Consider the following 19,744-nt stretch of genomic DNA (forward strand, 5'->3'; position numbering starts at 1 on the left):
GCACATCTGGTGCTGTTAAGAGTGCGCAAAATAAAGCAAAACGATAATGTCATTTTGTATAAAATAGATAAGTAAAGTCTAATTGGGTGAAGAAGGGAGAAAGGGCGGTGTCTGAGAGAGTTATGTCTTTACTGCCCTCCGGGACCCTGGGACTGGGTGTCTGCTTTCCACAGATCTGGGGGAAAACACTCTGAAAGAAGCAGGAGACCACCACCAATGTGCAGAAGATAAAACTGCCAAGTTTTATTTATTCAAAAGGACATTTCCAGGTGCATAAAGAGGCCACAAGTTAGTGTTGTTAAAAAAAAAAAAATCAAACGTCTGCAAATGAAGTGCTGCATTTAATGAAAACCACCTAAGACAGAAAAGGAGGCGGGAGATAACCATAGAGGACGGGCCGCTCAGAGGCGTGTTTCTGTGGCAGGGCACCTCCCCTCCACCGAGATGCTGGGCACCACTGGACAGCAAGTCACTGTCGTCGAAGCAGTGGAGCTGGAGGTGCTGGCCGGACGCACTGAACTCAAGGAGGCACCTGGACATGAGGAACTTGCAGATGTAATATCCCGGGGCGGGGGGAGGTTTGGAACCCGTCCTCCGCTGCAAGGGCCGATAACCCGAGGGCAAGTTACCCAATAGCCCTATGCAGCCTCATTCGGGTCCTGACCAGCTAGACCCTCCTTCTTCCCACAGCAAAAAAACACCGGAGACAATTCAATCCATGCCTATGGCTCCCTCTCTCTTCTTTCCTCCAACCCTTCACAAAAGATATTACAAGGGCAATAGTTCTGAGCTTTCAGGAAATAGGGTCTGGAACCGGCTGGAGGCTGACAGGCATAAAACAGTGGTGTAGAAATTTCTTTCATCTTATGGCACTGATTTAGGTTAGACTGGATTTCTCCTGTGCTCGCTCACCCCGACGGACATACTGGCAGCGAAAGATCTAGCCTTCAATCTGCACTGGGATTTCCCAGCAGAACAGACGCTGGTCATTGTCGCCCTGAAGCTCCCACTGCACCACCAGTTTTATCTGGAGAAGGAGAAAAAGAATTGGGAAAAATGAAAGTAGGACCTTGCCTCAATTCAGAACTGGTTTAACAATGAATCCTAACAACCAGCTGCCTAATTCCTCAGATCTTTCTTCTTAATCAGGCCATCACGAAGGCTGCTTGGGATGTGGGCACAGCCCATGGCCTTCAACTCAGAAGAGCAAACCAAGTCACACCTGTGATTCGGTGTTAGCGGTACCACATACTCACCTCATTAACTCATCAGATAGAATTTCTAAAGCATTCTTTTCCCTCTTAGATCAATGGCACATAATGAAGCCTTGCACAGGAGATAATTTTACATTTAAACAATTTCTTATGTATTTGGCAATCTGATCCAGGTTTTCCAAGCATAACCAATTAAGAGCAGGGAGCAGAATGTTAGATTGGTAGGCGTAACAAAATACCTTGTTACTTGTACTGAAGATGTCAACACACAAAGGGTGTCCGAAGAAGTTTATGATTGTATGTATAATTTCTGGAACAATAACACTTTGTAGCAATATAGCTTCAGTTATACCTTCCTTGAACTGTTTTTTTTTTAATGATACGCCTCATTAGATATCTCTGCTTTGACTTGTTATACTATGAACTGCCCCTTCTAATTCTTAAGAAATCACCAATAATTTTCTAGTCCTTTCTTAAGTAGATAATTGCTTACTTGTTATTAGTTACTACCTCTAATTTGTACTCAAATATTTCTTTACAACACAACATTTAAGTGACCAGGGTACCTGGCTTCTCGAAACTTAAGTTTTTCAAGACTAGTACACATTAACTACAGTTTCACCTAGTGCTTAAATTAACATAGTTTAATCCATTTTTCAAATGAAATGTGATTCACTTAACAATGACTACCATACACTAAGTGCCTACTGTGGGGCAGGCCCTAATGAGACACTCCACGTAAGTGACCAGAGACTCAGAAACGCCAGTGATTTTATGGACACTCTGCAAATTTATCTACAAACCTGCTCCTGACCTGTAGGGTCTCCAACATCCCTTCAACACACATACCCTCTATCAGAGTCTCTTTGCAACGTTCTTTAATGACTTGCCATTTCTAGAAAATAAATGGCCAGATTGCTCGTGGGTTCTACTTGATTTCCTTTCAAATAAAAAAAATACAGCTTTTTTTCCTTTATGGAAAACAGGAATCCCTTTACTTCCTCCATTTTTTTTTTTAAAGATTTTATTTATTTATTCGACAGAGATAGAGACAGCCAGCGAGAGAGGGAACACAAGCAGGGGGAGTGGGAGAGGAAGAAGCAGGCTCCCAGCAGAGGAGCCTGATGTGGGGCTCGATCCCAGAACGCCGGGATCACGCCCTGAGCCGAAGGCAAACGCTTAACCGTTGTGCCACCCAGGTGCCCCTACTTCCTCCATTCTTATCAGGATTCCTATCTTGAATACAGGCCCATTGAGGTTCTGTCTCACAAGTGTCCAGTAGTGAAAGAAGCAGGTATGGCAGGGTAAGTCAGAGGGGAAGGCAGGAGCTGGAGACGGAGGCAGGGGAGAAAGAAGTGTGTGGAAAAAGTGACCTCTCTGCTATGAAGCTGGGAAACTACTGCTCCCTTAAGAGATTAATGGAGAAACCAGGATTTTTTTTTTTTTATAGCAACTTGACATCTTGAACTATTTGATACCTGCCTGCAATCTTTTAACAGTGCACAGGTTTTAAGGGTCACAAGGCCTGGATCTAGGTCGAGATGTAGTATTTCTGAGCAGAGTGCACTCTCTTCTTATTGCTTAACATCAGAGGCTCAGATTTCTTCACTCATAAACCAGACATAACATTGCCTCAGCAAGGGGTGGTCATGAGGATCCAGGGAAACACTGTATATCAAAATGGCATCAAGAGGTGACAAAGAACGGAGGGGCATGGTGAAAAATACCTGCCCTACCTCAGGATTCTAAACACTCCAACTCATCTCCTTGCCCCCCAAGCTTCTGCTTCTTCACCACCAAGAGATGAACGACTCTGACCCCAATCTTTTCTTCCTGCCCCCTCTCTTCAGATTTCTCATCTAGTCACAGGCCTTCAGCGTCCTGAACGACAAGGTCACTTACAGAGGGGTATTCATTCTTCACTGGTAGTTTATTCAGGTAGCTGTAGGTCTTGTCTTTTTGGATGGGGCAGTTGATTCCACTTTTACAACCATCGGCCTCAGGAATGGGAAAGGGAATTGGGACGCCCAGCAAGATGCCATGCACCACGGCTTTGCTACTTTGAGATGGAATATCTGAGAGGAACAAAAGAGAATCACATAGTGAAGGAACAGCCTATTTCTAAACCCTAAGTAAAAAATTCAGATATGTTCCCAAGCAACGGCATTGCTAGGATAGCAAATCATAAAGTCTGTACTTAATTCCTAAAGTCTGTTTCTCTTTGTAGTTATGCTTAATACCTCTGTGAATGCTACAGAATAAGTATTCACTCCAAAAAAAAAAAAAAAGCAACTGAGAGGGTTGTTTTCTTTGCTGTCACCCCTACCTTGCTCTTTACCATCTTTCAGTTTCTCAGGAGAATCAGAGCTCCATAAATAAACTTTATCCAACAAAGTAACTGAGTTTTTTGGCAGCAAACTTTCCGTTTATTAATTATACCAGCTTCTATCAAAATGTACAGGGTATCTCACAGAGTGTTAGAAGATTGGTCTCTGAGTTCTCAAATGCCCTGCCCATGGGATTCCATTAAAAATTAAGAACAAAATGGAAAGGAGCCTCCACAGAAATGCCATGGGCTATAATAGAGATAACCCTTTAGAAACTGGGTAAGATTAGAAAGAGGAGATACATTTCTTGCTATCTCTCTACCCTCTATATCACAAGAGGGGCAGGGGGAATAAATACAATAAAGTTAGGGCGACTACGGATTATGAGCTGGAGATCCAGAGTAGTGGCTCTGTTTGTTTGTTTCTTTCTTTCTGGGTTGGGGATTACTTTTGTTTAGAAGGCACATTTTTGGTTTGGGACAATAGAGGGGGCAGGGTATCATCCAGGAGAGAAAATAACCCTAGAATTTAGAGCTGTCTTTAGGCTTAAGACCAGAAGATGACAGGAACTTTGAGATTTCTTATTAGACTGCCCTGTCTAGTTCCATAGGCTAGAAAGTGAGGAAAGGATTCAAGGTAGATGCCTTTCTAGAAATGAAGCTCAGATTTTTTTCTTGGGGCCCAAATGAACTCCCTAAACCTTACAGAAGTCTGAGCTTTGCCCAGGTTGGAAGGGAGGTCACAGATGTCCTGACTGTGGTGCCCCTCCCCGACATTCCCACCCTCATTCCAATACTTGAGACTGTTGTTAGGCTTTAAGACAAACTTGAAGGCTGGAGGCACTTTTACTCACTACTGGTGAAGGTGACATTGACACTGTAAGACTGGCCTTTGTGCAGTTTGCACGGCTGGGTGGGGCACGGGTTCACATTCAGTTCCTTTATAACTCCAAGCCCAGAACCTGTTAAAAAAAAAAAAAAAGAAAAAAGAAACAATGAATTGGAATAGGAGAGAAAACAAACCACCTATGCTGTCCCCTACTTAACGCGAAGGTGCTCGGCTCTCCAGGAAACTCTTCATATTTGATGACTGAAGGGGAATGAAGAAAATCAGTTAAGTATAAAAAGCCAGCTCTCCTGCTGTATATCCTGGGAGGGCTACACCAGGGAAAGTCAGCCCCAGGCAGGAGTTAAAGCAGCATACATATGGCACAAATGATAGCTCAAGCCTCAGGGCTGCCATTTCCACCTGCACTCTCGACACTGGCTGCTCCTGAACTACCCCTCCCCCCTTCCAGTCCTCTCCCGGTTTTGTTCCAAATTGGTGGCGGCCGAGCTTTGTATGCCCTACCAGTGAAAACAATTTTAAGAATGTATCTGCAGTATACAGGCGTACGCTCCACTCTGGAAACGTGTTCTTCAAACTAAGTGTCTCTGGGACAGGGTATGTGTCTTTGCAGTCTAAACAAAGACAAAAGTGCTGTTTGTTCCCAATAAATGCTTGACCTAACTAAACAGGTTAAGTAAAATCTTTAAACATCCCACTGCCTCATCCAGGCCCCTAAAACCGGACAGTTGAATGGAGAGAATGCAAGCAAACTGCCTGTTAACACCACCTACACCAAGGAAAGCTTTTTTTTGTTTTGTTTTAAGATTTTACTTATTTATTTGACAGAGAGAGAGAGAGCACAAGCAAGGGGAACGGCAGGCAGAGGGACAGGGAGAAGCAGGCTCCCTGCTCAGTAGGGATATAAGGCTCCATCCCAGGACTCTGGGATCATGACCCAAGCCGAAGGCAGATGCCCAACCAAGCCAGACAGACCTCCCCCACCCCCAGAGCTTAAGCTCTGCCATTCGGCCATCATGGCTAAGAGGTAGGCTCTGGGATCTCACACCTGGGTTTGCAATCTCACGGGCTCCATGGCTTACTGTGAAACCTCAGAACAAGATATTTCACCCCTCTGGGGAAAGTAACAGGGAATGCCTCATTGGGTAAGCGAGCTAACACACTTATAGCTCTTAGGTAGTGTTTGCAACATAGGAGTGCTATGTAGTGTTTATCCCCATCACATTGGGATTCAGTCCTCGAATTTAATCTGAAAGAGTTGCTCCTGGGTGGGTTAGCAAGTTTCTTTTTGGCCTCTCCTTTGCAGTCATCAGGTTAGCCCACAGCATATGAAAAGAGCAGCTCATGTAGATGCACTTGGCTTTCTCGGCCTGTGCCTGCTCTTGGGTGGGACAGTTTCATCATACTGAGCAATAGCGTTCCAGCAAGGTCTGTAAATAATAACTTGCCGTCCCTCATCCCCAGCTTGCTTCTCCATCATGGGCAAAGTTCTCAAAATACACCTGCAAGAATTCTCTTCTTCAAGCACTGTCTTCCACTCTGTCCTCCTATCTTCTACAGATAGGAAAAAACTATTCAGAACTTGAATCAACAACCTATGGAAAATCAGTGCTTATGCTAAGAGCTTGCAACGTCCACTTCTGCTTCTTTCCAGCCTGGGTCACGCGATCTAGTAGGCATTGAGGAAAGGGTAGTGCTTGTAACTCCTTCATCCAGTTTTACTGACAAGAGGTTCTTGGACTTTCAATGTCAACGGAACAAAACCCTCAGTCCTAACCGGCAAAAATAGCAAAACCAGTTTGGCCCCATTGCTTACTTGAGGAAATACCACTCCAGGGGAAAGGGGTTGGTGGTCAAGTGGAACTCAAAAGCCCTTTGATGTGGGCGCTGAAGTTTTTACATTGTTATTTCCCAATTCAGAAGTGAATTGAAAATCTGTAACTGAAACCATCCTTCCCTTAAATTCTTGCCATAGGTGTACATCTGCTTTTTTCAAATCAGAACAAAATCTGAATTTGGTTTCCATAGTTGTTGTTTTTAATGTTAATGTTAATGTTACCACTGAAACCCAAAGTGGTTCACGAACACCCACTAATTTCCTACTGCTTACTAGCTGGAAGAACTTGGTAAGTTACTCCATGTGCCCGATTCCTCATCTGTAAAACAGATCCTGAGGGTTGAACGAGTTAATAAAGTTAATATAATATCTTCATCCAAATTTGGCCATTAAGTTTAATGGAGGGAAAGGCAGTAATCTGAGGTGATAATAGCATCTTTCAAGTACTAGTAGTTCAGTGGAACAGCATTTGTTAAGTATTAAGAGTCCAGCGGTCTTCACTCCTTCATCAATCCTGTCCCCCAGCCTAACTCTGCTTTTGCCTCAACATGAATTTTTTTTAAAAAAATTTTTTTTTAAAGATTTTATTTATTTATGTGACAGAGAGACAGCCAGTGAGAGAGGGAACACAGCAGGGGAGAGAGAGAAAGAAGCAAGCTCCCAGCCGAGGAGCCCGGCTCGATCCCAGAACGCCAGGATCACGCCCTGAGCTGAAGGCAGACGCTTAACGACTGCACTACCCAGGCGCCCCTGCCTCAACATGAATTTTGATGATATAGTGGGAAGTATTTATTCCCTCCTTTACTTTTTCAACAAATATTTATCGAGCAGTTACTATTACCTGGGCACTAGACATAAAGGATCAAACTTATTCTCGATCCCATTTTGCTGGGTTACTTTGTGTAAGTTATCGAACATCTCTGGAATTCCACGACTGACTCCTGGATCTCCAAGTTCCCTTCCCGCTCACAGATTCTATAAAATGTCTCCTTTCATTTATCATTACACCTTTTCACTTCAGGGAAGTTCTGCTCGAACAAAAAATTCCATAGATTTGACTCACTCTTTCGTACCTGCCCCTCGCTCCTTGTATTTCCCAACGAAGATCCCCACTACAGCGGCCAAAGCGGATTATGTGTCACAAGCCGTGACCAGCAACACGAGTTTTAAGTGATTAAGAATCACAAAATTATACAGCCCAAAGGAAGCGGTAATGGAGCAAATCATGAAAAGGAGAATTGCCTTCTGACTTGTCAGCAAAAGGGAAATTAAAAATAAAAGCAAACGGCGTGGGGGAGGGAGAGGTTATACAAGATACAAGGCATACATAAAGAAAGTTCTGCGCCCCACCGCTCACGCCCCGCGCAGCATTGAGACCTTCAGTTGTCTGCCCTACAAACTTGAGGAAACTTCAGAAAAAGGCCCAGCTCCAGGAAATGTCCAGGGACCCTAATCACGCGACTCAGGAAAGAGACAAAGCTGTGTGCCGTCGGGTTTCGCCGCCCGCACCTTCTCCCGGACCCCAGCCCACTCCACGTAGAGTCCGAGGCTGAGCCTGGCCGCCCGCGGGACCCGCCCAACCTAGCCGGGGGTCTCGGCGCAGGGCTCCGGACGGGGCTCCTGCAGAGGGCGCGGGAATCTCAGACAAGTTCGGGCTCACCGCAGTCCTTGAAATGCACCGGCTCCGCCAGGGCGGAGGCGCCGAGCGCCAGGAGCAGGGACGCGGCGACCAAGACACGCATCGCAGCTAAGCAGGTTCCAAGCGCGAGGAAGGAAAAAGAGACCGCCTCAGTCACAAGATAAACCTGCCGGGGCGGGCCGGGGGAGGAGCCCGGTCAGGCCACTCGTCAGCAGCAACCAGGGATGGGCCTGCCCGCGCCCCGCCCCCCCAGTCCCGAGAGCCAAGCTTGGCTCGGTCCCGCCCAGACGCCGGCTATCTCCGCCCATCTTGTCCGCTCCGCGGCCCCACAGACTAGGATCCATCTCCGCTCCGCCCCCTCCTCGCTACGGCGCTCCGCCGGATTTTGTTGGTGCGCCCTCGCTTCCGCAAATGGGAGCATTTCTAGCCAATCAAATCCCTTCTCGTCTAGCACCACCCAATAGGTGTGCTCGGAGGCGGTGGTCTCTGTGGGTCCCGCCTCCGAAGGGCCAGGTGGAGAAAGGGATTGGGGCGGTGCGAGGGGCGGAGTTTGTAGAGGAAGATGGCGGCCGTGTGCGGGTTATCTCTAACGGCCGCGGCGCTGAGGGCTGTCGCTCCCTGGGCAAGGTGCAGGTACCAAGCCTTCGATAGCACCTGGGATGGGTGTTAGGTTCTGCGCCTCCAGAACTAAGGGGGAAACGAAGGCCTGCGGGGGAGGTGAGGGTTTGGCGTGAAGCTGTCCCCGTGGAGGTCGTCAGGTTTGCCGAGAGGCTGTCCAGGTGGAAGTCACCAGGTGCTTCTCTTCTCCCGGGCTCATCCTCCTCCCTTGTGCAGCAGGCTCCTCGCGTCCTCTCGCGGACCTCAGGCTCGTCGGGTCGCGTCGTCCTCTAGCCTCGAGGCCGGCGACGGGCAAATCCACCTCACCGCCAGCTGCGTCCAGGTAGGAAGCCGGAGGCGGGGCGGCAGTGGCCGGGGCGAGGGCCAGGAGTGCGGAGGCTTCCCCTTGGCCCACCCTTCTACCTCCTCTTGCCTGGCATTCTTGATCCCCCTTTTTGCATTTCAGAGACTTCTGGAAATCACCGAAGGGTCAGAATTCCTCAGGCTGGAGGTGGAGGGAGGTGGATGCTCCGGATTCCAATACAAATTTTCACTGGATACGGTTATCAACCCCGACGACAGGCAAGAAGGAAGGGGTGGGTCCTCAGCGAATGTGTGGGAGGGATAAAAGTGCAAGTTTATTTCAAATTTAAAAGGTTTGCTAAGAACGCCTAACACCACCCTTCTCATACAGTGGGAACACAGTGAAGATTTGTTGTCATGATTCAGAATACCTATGCTACAGGAGGAAAGTTGGCCTGCCTAGGTCTGTAGTGCGGAGAGTTAGGGTGGACTGGATTCCAGGCCTAAATCCCTAAATATTTACCAGTATTCATTCCATTGACTCTTTTTGCCTCAGAGAAAAGCAGCACCTGTTAGAGGTAATAAGGAATGCTTCTCCTGTATTTTGAAAACAGGATGTGCGTCCCAGGGCTTAGAGGGTGTTATGGTTTTGGTGTTTATGATAGTCATTAATGCCTTCCTCCTGTCTTTTTCAGGGTATTTGAACAGGGTGGGGCAAGAGTGGTGGTTGACTCTGATAGCTTGGCCTTCGTGAAAGGGGCCCAGGTGGACTTCAGCCAAGAACTGATCCGAAGCTCATTTCAGGTGTTGAACAATCCTCAAGCACAGCAAGGCTGCTCCTGTGGATCATCCTTCTCTATCAAACTTTGATGTGCTGTCAGGTGACCCAGAGATTGCTACCACTTGTACCAATTTGAGGAACCTGAGATTAGTAGAATTCTAGAGGTTTCCTTCCAATCATGTCCTCCTCTCAATTTTATTTCCCTCAGTCCAGGAGTGTTGCGTTTTGCCACTATTATTTTCAGAATATGAGGCTTTTACTCTTGATTTATTTTCACTCACACATTTCTAAGGCCAAGCCTCTAGGTGCTGCGATCGAAGATCTACTAACTAGTTGAAACTCAGTATAATCTGTAGAGCCTCCAAGGTTCCAAAATTTTGAGTTACCACTCAGGCCTTCAGAGTTACTTGTACATAGGTGTATAGCTTTGTATAAAAGCTTTATTTTGAAGAAAGTCCTTATTGTGTTCTGGATCAGGGTCACAGATTGGGTAGCTTGAACACTGCTTTCTAGGCTAGAGAGGATGAGAAAGGCAAAGGGAAGGTTCTCTTTTTCATCTCACTCTTCCTGAATGTGCTAGTTGACACCCTTTTTTTTCTTTCTTTTTTTTCTTTTCCCCCACATCCTTATTTTCTGTGCTGCCCATTCTCCACTTTCGTTAGGGTAGATACATTTTCCCCTCTTACTCACCAGTCTGCTAGATTCACAAAACCAGTAGCCCATCACCCAGGAAACTTGGATCTAACCCCCATTGATAACCTGAATCGTTTGAAAAATAGGCCCCATATTCCATACTCCTGCAGACATTTCAAGATTCTGTGACCATTCAGTGACTGAGTCTTTTTAGGATATGTTGCTTCACTTATCTTACGATGTAAAATGTCTTTGGTCTCATGCATAGCAGGAAGTGGTTCTTTTGTTGGTATAGATAATGGATAGTTAGGGATTTTCGTTCAGGTTGGATTACCAGGTAAAACGTAGGATACCCAGTTAAATATGAATTTCAAATAAATAATTTTTAGTATAAGTGTGTCCCAAATATTTCATGAGACATATACTAAAAATATTTGTTGTTTATCTGAAATTCAGATTTAACTGGGCATTATGGATTTTTATTTGTTAAACCTGGCAACTTTATGTTAGGGTCACTGAAAGAAAAGCTTTTTAAGCCAAAAATTCCAGTGGATTTTAAAGTACTTGTTTGGGTATGACAGGCTACAGAGCTAGCAATAGTTGTGGCAAGTGTGTGACATGCTGGGGGAGCTGGGACTGCGTGGACAGACAACTAAAAAAAAGAAATACCACCATCATGACAAATGATTTATTAATGCTCATGTGGGGAAACCACAACCAAATTGATTCTGGAAAAATTATTGGTGAAACCCTTGTTTTCTTCAATAGCCTAAAAGTTCATTACAGCAAAAATGTGCATTTCTGGGCTAGATTGGAATTAAGGTTATTCAGTAAAAAATTTACCATTAAAAAGGGAAATGCAGGGGCGTCCGGGTGGTGCAGCTGTTAAGTGTCTGCCTTAGGCTCAGGGCGTAATCCCGGTGTTATGGGATCGAGCCCCACATCAGGCTCCTCCGCTATGAGCCTGCTTCTTCCTCTCCCACTCCCCCTGCTGTGTTCCCTCTCTCGCTGGCTGTCTCTGTCAAATAAATAAAATCTAAAAAAAAAAAAAAAAAGGGAAATGCAGAGTTCAGAGACAAGATATCTGAGACAGTAGCTTAGGTACTTACATTTTCAATAGGAAAACCTAGGATGTAGAGAAAGCAAACCTATTTTGTGTATAGTGTGTACAAAGAGGAAGGAGGGGACACTCAGAAACCTGAACTTTCTTGGCAGATTTCCATGGGAAGAGGCAGAAAACAGCATATCATGGGAGTGTCTGTTTAACTTTACTAAGGCATTTCAAGTTGCTGCTGATACCTGGGCCTAATAAGATTTTCAGCTCAGACTAAGTCTTTTCATCTTCTTTAAAAAGAGATTTTGCTACATTTTAAGTGTTAGAACCTATTGTTTTAGAGTGCACTTTATTTTTATTTATTTTTTAAAATAAGCTCAACGCCCAACATGGGGCTTGAACTCGACCCTGAGATCAAGAGTCACATGCTCTACTGACTGAGCCAGCCAGGTGCCCCATGATTTTGTGGTTTTAAAAGTCCTGCAGAGCACAAGCTTAATAGCTTTAGTTGCTAAATAAACCATTAAATTGCAGTAGTCGGGTAGGAACACAGTCTCTTTGAATACCTGGATGTAAGTACTTGTTAACGGGAGAATTGGAGTTCTGTGTTTTAAAAAGGGTGGGTTTGGGAGAAATCACCTCACTTTATCACACTGAGAAAGCCTCATGGGAAAATCTGTAGTAGTAATAAGTTTCCATTGGAGTAGGATGATGTAGAAATTTTAAGAGCACAGAGCATAGAGAAATAATAGCATCAAGGGGACAGTGGGCAATTTGCTTGGGATAAATAGTAAGCATAGTAAAATAGGTTTAGGGTCTTTTGCAGGTCCTTTATGACCAGATGCCGTCTTTCTGGTAAAGACCAGCAGGTGTTCTCACACATTTTGCTCACTGCAAATTCATTTAAGAAAACTTTATACTCTTCTGGTATCTGTTGGAAGATTTTTTTGCTTCCCCATTACTTTCAAGGGAAATGGCCTTATTGTTGCAGAATTGGTTTTATTTATGCAAGTTAGAGAGTGTTTGGGGGCAGCGTACCCTGCCTTTGCCCTAGCAAGACATAATGCAAGAACCAAAGGCAAGGGAGCCCTCCATCTGCTTTATGTTGTGAATCTGCTTTTTTGTTGTTGTTGTTGTTATTTATTTGAGAGAGAGAGTGAGAAGGAGCAGGGGGAGGGGCAGATGCAGACTCCCCACTGAGCAGGGAGCCCAGTGTGGGGCTGGATCCTGGGATTCCAGGATCATGACCTGAGCTGAAGGCAGATGCTTAACTGACTGAGTCACCCAGGTGCCCCAGCTTTTTTTTTTTTTTTTTAAGATTTTTATTTATTTGAGAGACAGCACGAGTGGAGAGCAGGGGAGAGGGAAAGGGAGAAGCAGATTCCCCACCGAGTAGAGAGCCTGAAGTGGGGCTCGATTCTAGGACCCTGAGATCATGACCTGAGCCAAAGGCAGACGCTTAATCTCTGAGCTACCCAGGCATCCCTGTTGTGAATCTCCTTTATGTTGTTGGCGCAAAAGAAGGGGCCTCTTAGTCAATGTCCAGATCTTGCCTTGTGGAATCCTACTCTTCAGTTACGTGATTGATAGTGACTAGTAGTATGTGAACTGTAGGTGTCCCACCCACCCTTAGTTTGTGTGGGAATGTTGACAGATTATAAGGGATTAGGAGAAAACAGGCTTACAAGTAAGGCATTAGGAAGGGCTACTAAAGTAGGTGTCCAAGAAGAACTTTCTAACTTTTCTAACTTCTAATGATTGAAACCCGTTATTTTAGTCTCCTGTTACAAAGCATCGAGCGGAGGGTTGACGTTTGGCAGGAGCATCCTATATAGAGAAGCGGGCAGCACTGACTGTGTGGTGTAGCCCTCCCTTCAGTGCTGGCTGACAGTGGATAGTCTGCCCCTGGTAGTGCTCAGGACCTAACATTATCCACTGCAACGTAGTTATGGTTTTGCATATTTGTCTCAAAGGCAGGAAGCTCCTCTACTTTTCTAGGTTTCTAGCAGTGGTGTTTATGATTGCTCTTTTAGAATCCCTGTTTCCCATTTCTCCACAGAAATGCTACAGGGCTGTTTAAAGGAAGCTTGCTTTATAAAGTTTTGAAATAATTATGTGGCTGTAATTGTCAGATAATTATATAAAGAAGGGAGCATTTAAGCAGTCAGTGGTCAAAGCTGTATTTAAAAATATTTTATTTTTTTGAAAAGGTAATACACATGGTACAAAATTCCAAAAGACACAAAAGGGGATACAGTGAAAAGTCTCCCAGTCCTGTACCCATTCACCCTGTCACCCTCCCTACAAACCACTGTTGTTTCTAAGAATTTACCCAATAGGTATAATCCCATAGATATAATGTGAAATAACATATACACAAGAATATTCATTATAGCATTACTTATAATAGCAAGAGATAGGAAACAATGGAAATGTCCATCAATAGGGGACTGATTAAATAAATTATGATTTATCCATTCAGTGGAATAGTATACAATTATAAAATAGGATGAGACAGTTCTGTATGTGCAAGTATGGATTAAGTGAAAAAAGCGAAGTGCAGAACAGCATGCATAGGATGCGATTTGTGTTTTTGATACAGAGAAATATGTGTATGTGCATGAAGTTTTTCTGGAAGGGTGAGCAGGAAGGTGAGGGTTGGGAGGGGGCGCAGCGCCCGCGGGTATATAGAAGAGTGGGAAGTTCTCTGAACTGTGGGGTGTAAGGCAGAGGGGCAAGGATGAGGTCAGCAGATACCCAGTTGTCTTTCCCCTTTCTTTAGACAGACAGCAGCACATGGTCCACTTTGTTACGCAGTCTTCTTTCCCCGCTTAGTCTGTTTTGGACTTCTTATCAAGGCATTTAGAACCATTTTTTCCCCTTCTTTTTTAGGCCTCCGTAGCAAATAATTGCTTCTAATCTTTTGCTGTTACAGGTAATGCTATATTAAATAACCTCTTACATGTGTCATTTCACATTTGGTGAGAATATATCTGAAGGTTAAATTCCTAGAAGAGTCAAAGAGTACATGCTTTTATAATTTCGAAAGACATTGCCATATCATCCTCTTCAGAAGTTGTGTCAGTTTAAGCCCCTGTCAGCTGTGTATGTTAGTCCCTCTTGCACCAAATGCTTGCCAACTAGGAGTCTTAACAAACTTTTGATCTTTGCCGATCTGACAGTTTTGAAAAAGTGTCTCAAGTGTGGTTTTAACTCGTATTTCTTTTGTTACGAATATTTTCATATGTGTAAGAACTACATATTTTTGTCTGCTGAAAACATCTCAACTAGTATAGTGACGTAGAGCAAATTGTTTAAACTCTGTGTGTCTCAATTTCCTCATCTGTAAATTGGGAATAAAAATAGCAAGTAGGATTGCTGGATGATTAAATGAAATTTGTGTTCAGCCCTCAATATAGTGCCTAGCACATAACAAGCATTTAATAAGTTATTATGGGATGGCTGACAATTAGAGCAGCAGGTAGGACAGGACAGATTAAATTAAGAAAATAGCATTCATCTCCATGTCTTCAGGCACATGGAGTCTTGTTCGTTTACCATTGCCTTTCATCAGACGAAGGCAAAGGCAGAACTTTCCTTGTCTTAGAAGAGTAAAGAACCTTTTCCCATTGGATCCCAATCATAGGCTTTTGGCAGAGCTGGCAAAAGGATAGGCACAGCCTTGTGTCTAACATTTAGACTTAGCCAACATGGTAAAGAAATTTGGTTTAATATGAAATAAAAACAGGAGCCCAGATGTACATTTCTTTATTCCACCATGGTTCTAAACTCCTAGTTAGCCAAGGATGGAGTGGGTCTCTACTTGTAAACTGAGAGGGCTGCTAGCCATCCCATTTTTGAAAGAAAGACAGCAAGGGCTTCTGAGTAGAGAGAAGAAACAACATGGGAAATCGGGCTTCCCTTAAACAAGACTACACTGTATTTCACAAGCTAGAAAATAGACCCCTTTATTTTTAGTACCTCAAACTGGTAACCACAAAAGGAGAGCCCAGGGGAGATCTGTGTCCTGTAAGAAGCAGGGTGTATTTAGTACAGGTCTTCGGAGATGGGTAGCCTGTCCTGTGGCAGCCCTTGCTGGGGTGCACAGGAGCTGTTGTGGGTAGATGGTGACTGTTGACCCAGAGCTACTGAACATTTTCTTTAGCCTTGTTGAAAGCCTTGGCTCCCCCTTTCTTACCAACTTCCCATATTTTTCATATTGCCCTCTTGTTGCTTTCTCAGTCTCCGTGCTCCCCTTCATTTGTGTGTCTTACTCAGCAAGCTAGTATCAGTCTTGCTTCTCTGAGATGAGGGGATCTTCCGCCCTTCTCTGGGGCCACAGAACTGCTGCAGGATGGAGATGTGGCAAAATCTGGCCCAGACGAGATTGGCTGAGGTGATGGTTCTGGGGAGGAGGCCTTGGAGTCACTCCCCAAACTTCCGCCAATCCTTTTTTGCTCAGGAGATACTGAAGGACCATACCTGGGCAGATGTAACCTCTGACCCAGGTGTGGAATCATCAGGATGTTACGTGGATCGTGGCTGGGAAAGGGTGTCTGCAGTGTGAGGCCGAATGACCTTGCATGTTTGCACAGCTTGCAGGGGTGGATGAGGGCCACTCTTTGGTAAGCATCCCACAGCAAGGCCAGGACAGGTGGCAGACTGATCCTCACGGCCAGTGGCTGAAGCATTAGCATTTGGTGGTGTTCGAGCCAAGCAAGGGCATGGCGGCATGAAGGCAGTGATAGAAGCTCACAGCCAGGGCCTAAGCTGGGAGAGTTGAAAAGCAGGCAGGGCTGGCTGGTAGCTGGGCTGCAGGGCCTTCTGCCTGCTTCTTCATGGTGTCTTCCCTGCTAGGAAAGCCTCCTCAAGGCCCCTGCCTGTGGCTGGGGCCCATTTCCAGGTAGCTGTCCACACTGACCCCTCACTACTACTCCTTGGCAGTGCAGTGTGGGGGGCCTGCCTCAGCCACATAACCTGGGGAGCAGTGGCAGCGGTAGGAGCCCTCAGTGTTCTCGCAGTGACCGTGGGCACAGAGGGCAGCAGGCCCGTTCAAGTCATCACACTCGTTCACATCTAAGAGGGAGGGAAGAGAGCGCTGTAGGGAGCCTGGTTGCCTCTGCTGCTGTGGGCACTAAGCTCTGGCCCTGCCCTGTGGTGGAATCCTACATGTGGCAGCCAGAAGCTGAAGTCACTGCCCAAAACGAAGCTTCTCAGAGACACAGAGCAGGCAGTAGCGGACCCATCCTGTGCCCCTGAGAGTGATGATGCTCTCCTGTCCCCTTCCTCTGCCTAGGAATCTCCATGGAAAGCGTTTTCTACACACAGCGGGAGACCTTCCTTTGGCACGCTCTCACCACTTGGCCTGGCTCCAGGACGTCCCACTAGGGGGCAGCAGTGGATTTTCTGGCTACCCTAAGTTCCGTCCTGTATTCCTAAGTGAGCAGTGGGGCTGGTCTGACCTTTCCACCTAGAGCCATCAGGGCCCTCCTGCTCCCTGGGCATTGCCACTCAGATCGACACTTACCCACACAGGCCATGTGGGCCATGTCCAGCTGGAAGCCCTCAAAGCAGTCACAGGTGTAGCCCTCCCTCACGCGCACACAGCGGCCATTCTCACAGCCGTTCAGGACGCCACATTCCTCTGCCTGAAGCCCTTCGAAGCCGGCCTGGTGCTCTGGTAGGAGGGAGTCAGAGAAGGAAACTGAGGCCTTGCACCCGACCCTGGGGGCCCTCACCCTCCACCACAAAGGGTTGCTCCTGTTCCTAAGGTCGGTGTTGGGAGGGTCTAAAAGCCTCGCAGAAAGCTATTGAAACAAAAGGCTGTACCCTTAAGAAATTCTATGTGTCATCATTTACGGTGGCAGAGACATGCTGTGCTTTAAATGTCAGCTCTGAGAAGGTTGAGACTCACTACTTTCAGTGCCAGGGTTCCCGAGCAAGTGGGTGTCTACAGTTTTGGTTTTGTTGTGGTTGGTGGTGGTTAAAAATCTTTGCATAGTTTTTTTTGTGGGGAGGAGATTGGCAGCAAGAGGGGATTACCCTCACTCAACACAAAGCAAAACTTATCCTTATGCACATTTCAGGCCACAAGTGTGAGCTCGTGGAGCGGGTTATTCCGCACACTGTGAGTGGCGTGGAGGGCGAAGCAGACTGGAGTGTACCTGCTTTCTCTCTCTCGGCTCCCTCAGGGAAGCTTTTGAGGTTGAGGTGGTGCCCTCTTTGTGTCCCCTGTGCCAGTTATCAGAGTTGTTGGGGTCTGACCCGGGCATTTGGAGCTGTCCCTCGGGTGAGCTGTGGGAGGGCTTGGTGGGTCTCCCCTGTCCACGGCCTCGCCCTGCCGGCAGTGATGAGGAGGTGGAAGCGAAACAGCTGCGGGGCCACCACTTCCCCATCTGGGCAGCAACACAGACCTGGCTGGCTGGCCACGTAGTGGGGCTGGAGTGCCGCGGGCTGCAGGGGTGACTCTAGAACTGGTGTGTGGTCCCCTGCACGGCTGGCTGTGTTGGGGAAGGGTGGCTCTGGGATGGTGTCCTCGGGGCCCAGGTAGTTGTAGAACGGCGCCCCCTCGGGGCCGTAGAGGCTGTAATGCAGGTCCTCGGGCGCAGGGCCGTACTCATAGCCTGGCCGGAAGTGCACCCCCGCCTCCCGCTCTGCTTCAATCCGGGCCACATTGCACAGCTGAGTGTAGACCTCTGTCAGGGAGGAGGGAGAGAGGAAGCTGCCAAGTTCCTGGTAGCCAAAGCCTGATGTGCTGTTCCCCGGCTCACTGCCCCGGGAGAGGGAACATGCTGGGACGGGTCCCCTCGGGGAGTTCCTGGCAGTGCTCTTCTCCCCATCCCACCCGCTGTCCCCCTTTGTCCCCAACAGTAGGGATGAAAGACAGGGCCACATTTTGACTGCTCTCTACTTCTAAATTCCTCCCTCCAAGGTGAGGGCATTCCCTTCCCTAGGGCCCCTCCCTCTGTGCAGGCTTGGGTCGCCCTTCTCACCAGAGCTCCTGGGGGGGCAGAGGGCACACTGCTGGCTCCAGGCCTCGCCATCCTGGCAGCAGCATTCCGTGTAGGTGGTGCGGCGCCCGTGCAGGGGTTGGCTGCACACATAGTTGGTGACTCTTTTCCAACAGATGTCCGTGTGGATGTCGTGGTCAGGCAGGTCCTCTGGTGGCACAGGCCCCAGAGCCACGTGAGCCCTCCCAGCCCAGATCCAGTCTCCCTGCTGCCCCACCACTCTAGGCCTACTGACCCGTGCTACCGGTGCTGTTCACGCAGCGCTGCTGGCTGACGTCCAGGGTGAGAGGGGGGCTGCAGAAGCAGTGGAAAGAGCCTTCAGTGTTCACACACTCACCATTCTCACAGGCCATGTCCTGGCACTCGTCGTGATCTGTGGTGGCAGAAAGACAGAAGGAATGTGTGGGGCAGTACCAAGGCAGCTTGTCCCTGGACCGTCTTCATGGAAGGTTTGCTTGTAACGGATGACGAAGAGGTAGCACCCTGCTCCCCTTCCTCCCTGGATGCAGCCCAGCTTGTGAGGCCCCTCCCCAGGGTGCCTTTCCCACAAGTGCTCGCATACAAGCCCTGACAGCCCCGCAGCTCCCCTCACTTCCGGCCCACCCGCTGCCGTGGGAACTCCCAGCCAGGATGGGGCTGGCTGGCAGGGGCTGGGTGAGTGGACGGGGGTGGGGTGGGGAGGGCTAGGGCGCATCCTCACCCTCACACTCCCTGTGGATAGCGTTGTAGTGGTAGCCAGGGTTGCACAGGCAGATGTAGCCGGGCACCGTGTTGAGGCAGCGGCCGTTCTGGCAGAGACTGGGCCCGAACATCACACACTCATCTGCATCTGTGGGAGGGCAGAGACGCGGTGAGAAGCCAGAGGTAACAGAGCTTAAGCCTAGGGGCTCCAAAGCCAGGCTCGCTGGGTGGGAATCCTGGTGCTCCCACTTGGTAGTCAGGTGACTGAGCAACTTGCTTGCGTTCTCCTTGCCAGCTTCCTACCTAAAAAATATGGCTACTACTACTTAACCTCTTATCGTTACGAAGATTAAAAGGTTAATACAGGTAGGTGCTTACATAGTGCTTGGCACATAGCAAGCGCTTAAGGAAAGCCACTTCTGTTTCTATTCTGTTAACGTCTCCAGCTTCAGGATTAGGGCACTGAAGGGCTCATACCTGAATTACCCACTTTGAGTGTGGGTTCCCCGAAGTTTCTGGCTTTGTAAGTGGGGCCAGGGGGATAAGCAGCTGTCTCTGTACAGCTGTACTCCCCACCCTGACCCTGGGCCCCGTGACTGGGTTAGTCATGGCGTCATAGTTTGTTCTGGAGGGTTCAGCCTCGGGGGAGCAGAGAAACTGAGGTCGGGTTGTAGGGACACCTCCAGGAGGGGCTCAGGTCAGAACTTCCAGCTGCAAATCCGCGGGTAGTCAGCCCGTCCTGGGACAGGAACGAGGGGAGCGACCTGGGAGGCTGGGGCTGCATGTGGAACTTCCCCCGGGGCCTCCTGGAGGACCAGGTTG

General features: G+C 47.6%; 3 protein-coding genes across 8 annotated transcripts in view; 1 reads left to right on the plus strand and 2 right to left on the minus strand.

The window, feature by feature from the left end:
* Window positions 1-219: 219 nt before the first annotated feature.
* On the minus strand, window positions 220-8,040 carry NPC2 (NPC intracellular cholesterol transporter 2). Its single transcript, XM_002914695.4, has 4 exons — window positions 7,885-8,040; window positions 4,395-4,502; window positions 3,117-3,289; window positions 220-1,027 (listed from the first exon to the last, which is right to left on the minus strand). The coding sequence occupies exons 1-4, from the start codon at window positions 7,964-7,966 to the stop codon at window positions 941-943; spliced, it is 450 nt and encodes a 149-aa protein (XP_002914741.1). The 5' UTR covers window positions 7,967-8,040; the 3' UTR covers window positions 220-940.
* A 215-nt stretch (window positions 8,041-8,255) lies between these two features.
* ISCA2 (iron-sulfur cluster assembly 2) lies at window positions 8,256-16,765 on the plus strand. 5 transcript variants are annotated; one of them, XM_019794634.2, is made up of 4 exons: window positions 8,256-8,496; window positions 8,698-8,803; window positions 8,927-9,056; window positions 16,528-16,765. In XM_019794634.2, the coding sequence occupies exons 1-4, from the start codon at window positions 8,426-8,428 to the stop codon at window positions 16,617-16,619; spliced, it is 399 nt and encodes a 132-aa protein (XP_019650193.1). In that variant the 5' UTR covers window positions 8,256-8,425; the 3' UTR covers window positions 16,620-16,765. The 5 variants fall into 5 exon arrangements, with proteins under 5 accessions (XP_019650193.1, XP_011217347.1, XP_002914742.1 ...); XM_011219045.3 differs by lacking the exon at window positions 16,528-16,765 and adding an exon at window positions 9,459-9,759 and having other exon boundaries at window positions 8,385-8,496; window positions 8,927-9,042; XM_002914696.4 differs by lacking the exon at window positions 16,528-16,765 and adding an exon at window positions 9,459-9,759 and having other exon boundaries at window positions 8,388-8,496; window positions 8,701-8,803; window positions 8,927-9,042.
* Window positions 13,403-19,744, minus strand: part of LTBP2 (latent transforming growth factor beta binding protein 2) — a 106,795-nt gene continuing 100,453 nt past the window's right edge. For both annotated transcript variants that reach the window (XM_034643199.1, XM_019794629.2), the window contains 6 exons: window positions 18,942-19,070; window positions 18,477-18,614; window positions 18,224-18,391; window positions 17,645-17,926; window positions 16,759-16,908; window positions 13,403-16,307 (listed from right to left, as the gene is read on the minus strand). In XM_034643199.1, coding sequence (XP_034499090.1) covers window positions 16,162-16,307; window positions 16,759-16,908; window positions 17,645-17,926; window positions 18,224-18,391; window positions 18,477-18,614; window positions 18,942-19,070 — 1,013 coding nt within the window. In that variant the 3' untranslated portion in view covers window positions 13,403-16,161. The remainder of the gene's footprint in view (window positions 16,308-16,758; window positions 16,909-17,644; window positions 17,927-18,223; window positions 18,392-18,476; window positions 18,615-18,941; window positions 19,071-19,744) is intronic.

The sequence above is a fragment of the Ailuropoda melanoleuca genome, chromosome 14 (assembly GCF_002007445.2).
Source record: "Ailuropoda melanoleuca isolate Jingjing chromosome 14, ASM200744v2, whole genome shotgun sequence".
In the NCBI taxonomy this organism is placed as follows: domain Eukaryota; kingdom Metazoa; phylum Chordata; class Mammalia; order Carnivora; family Ursidae; genus Ailuropoda; species Ailuropoda melanoleuca.

Bases quoted from the DNA above. Each gene is read 5' to 3' on its own strand.
- ISCA2 (XM_011219045.3), top strand. From the start codon at position 8,426: ATGGCGGCCGTGTGCGGGTTATCTCTAACGGCCGCGGCGCTGAGGGCT. The intron at 8,497-8,697 runs GTACCAAGCCTT...TCCCTTGTGCAG, and splicing joins GCTCCCTGGGCAAGGTGCAG to CAGGCTCCTCGCGTCCTCTC. The intron at 8,804-8,926 runs GTAGGAAGCCGG...TTTGCATTTCAG, and splicing joins TCACCGCCAGCTGCGTCCAG to AGACTTCTGGAAATCACCGA.
- NPC2 (XM_002914695.4), bottom strand. From the start codon at position 7,966: ATGCGTGTCTTGGTCGCCGCGTCCCTGCTCCTGGCGCTCGGCGCCTCC. The intron at 3,290-4,394 runs GTGAGTAAAAGT...TGTTCCTCTCAG, and splicing joins CAATGTCACCTTCACCAGTA to ATATTCCATCTCAAAGTAGC. The intron at 1,028-3,116 runs GTAAGTGACCTT...CTCCTTCTCCAG, and splicing joins TGAAGAATGAATACCCCTCT to ATAAAACTGGTGGTGCAGTG.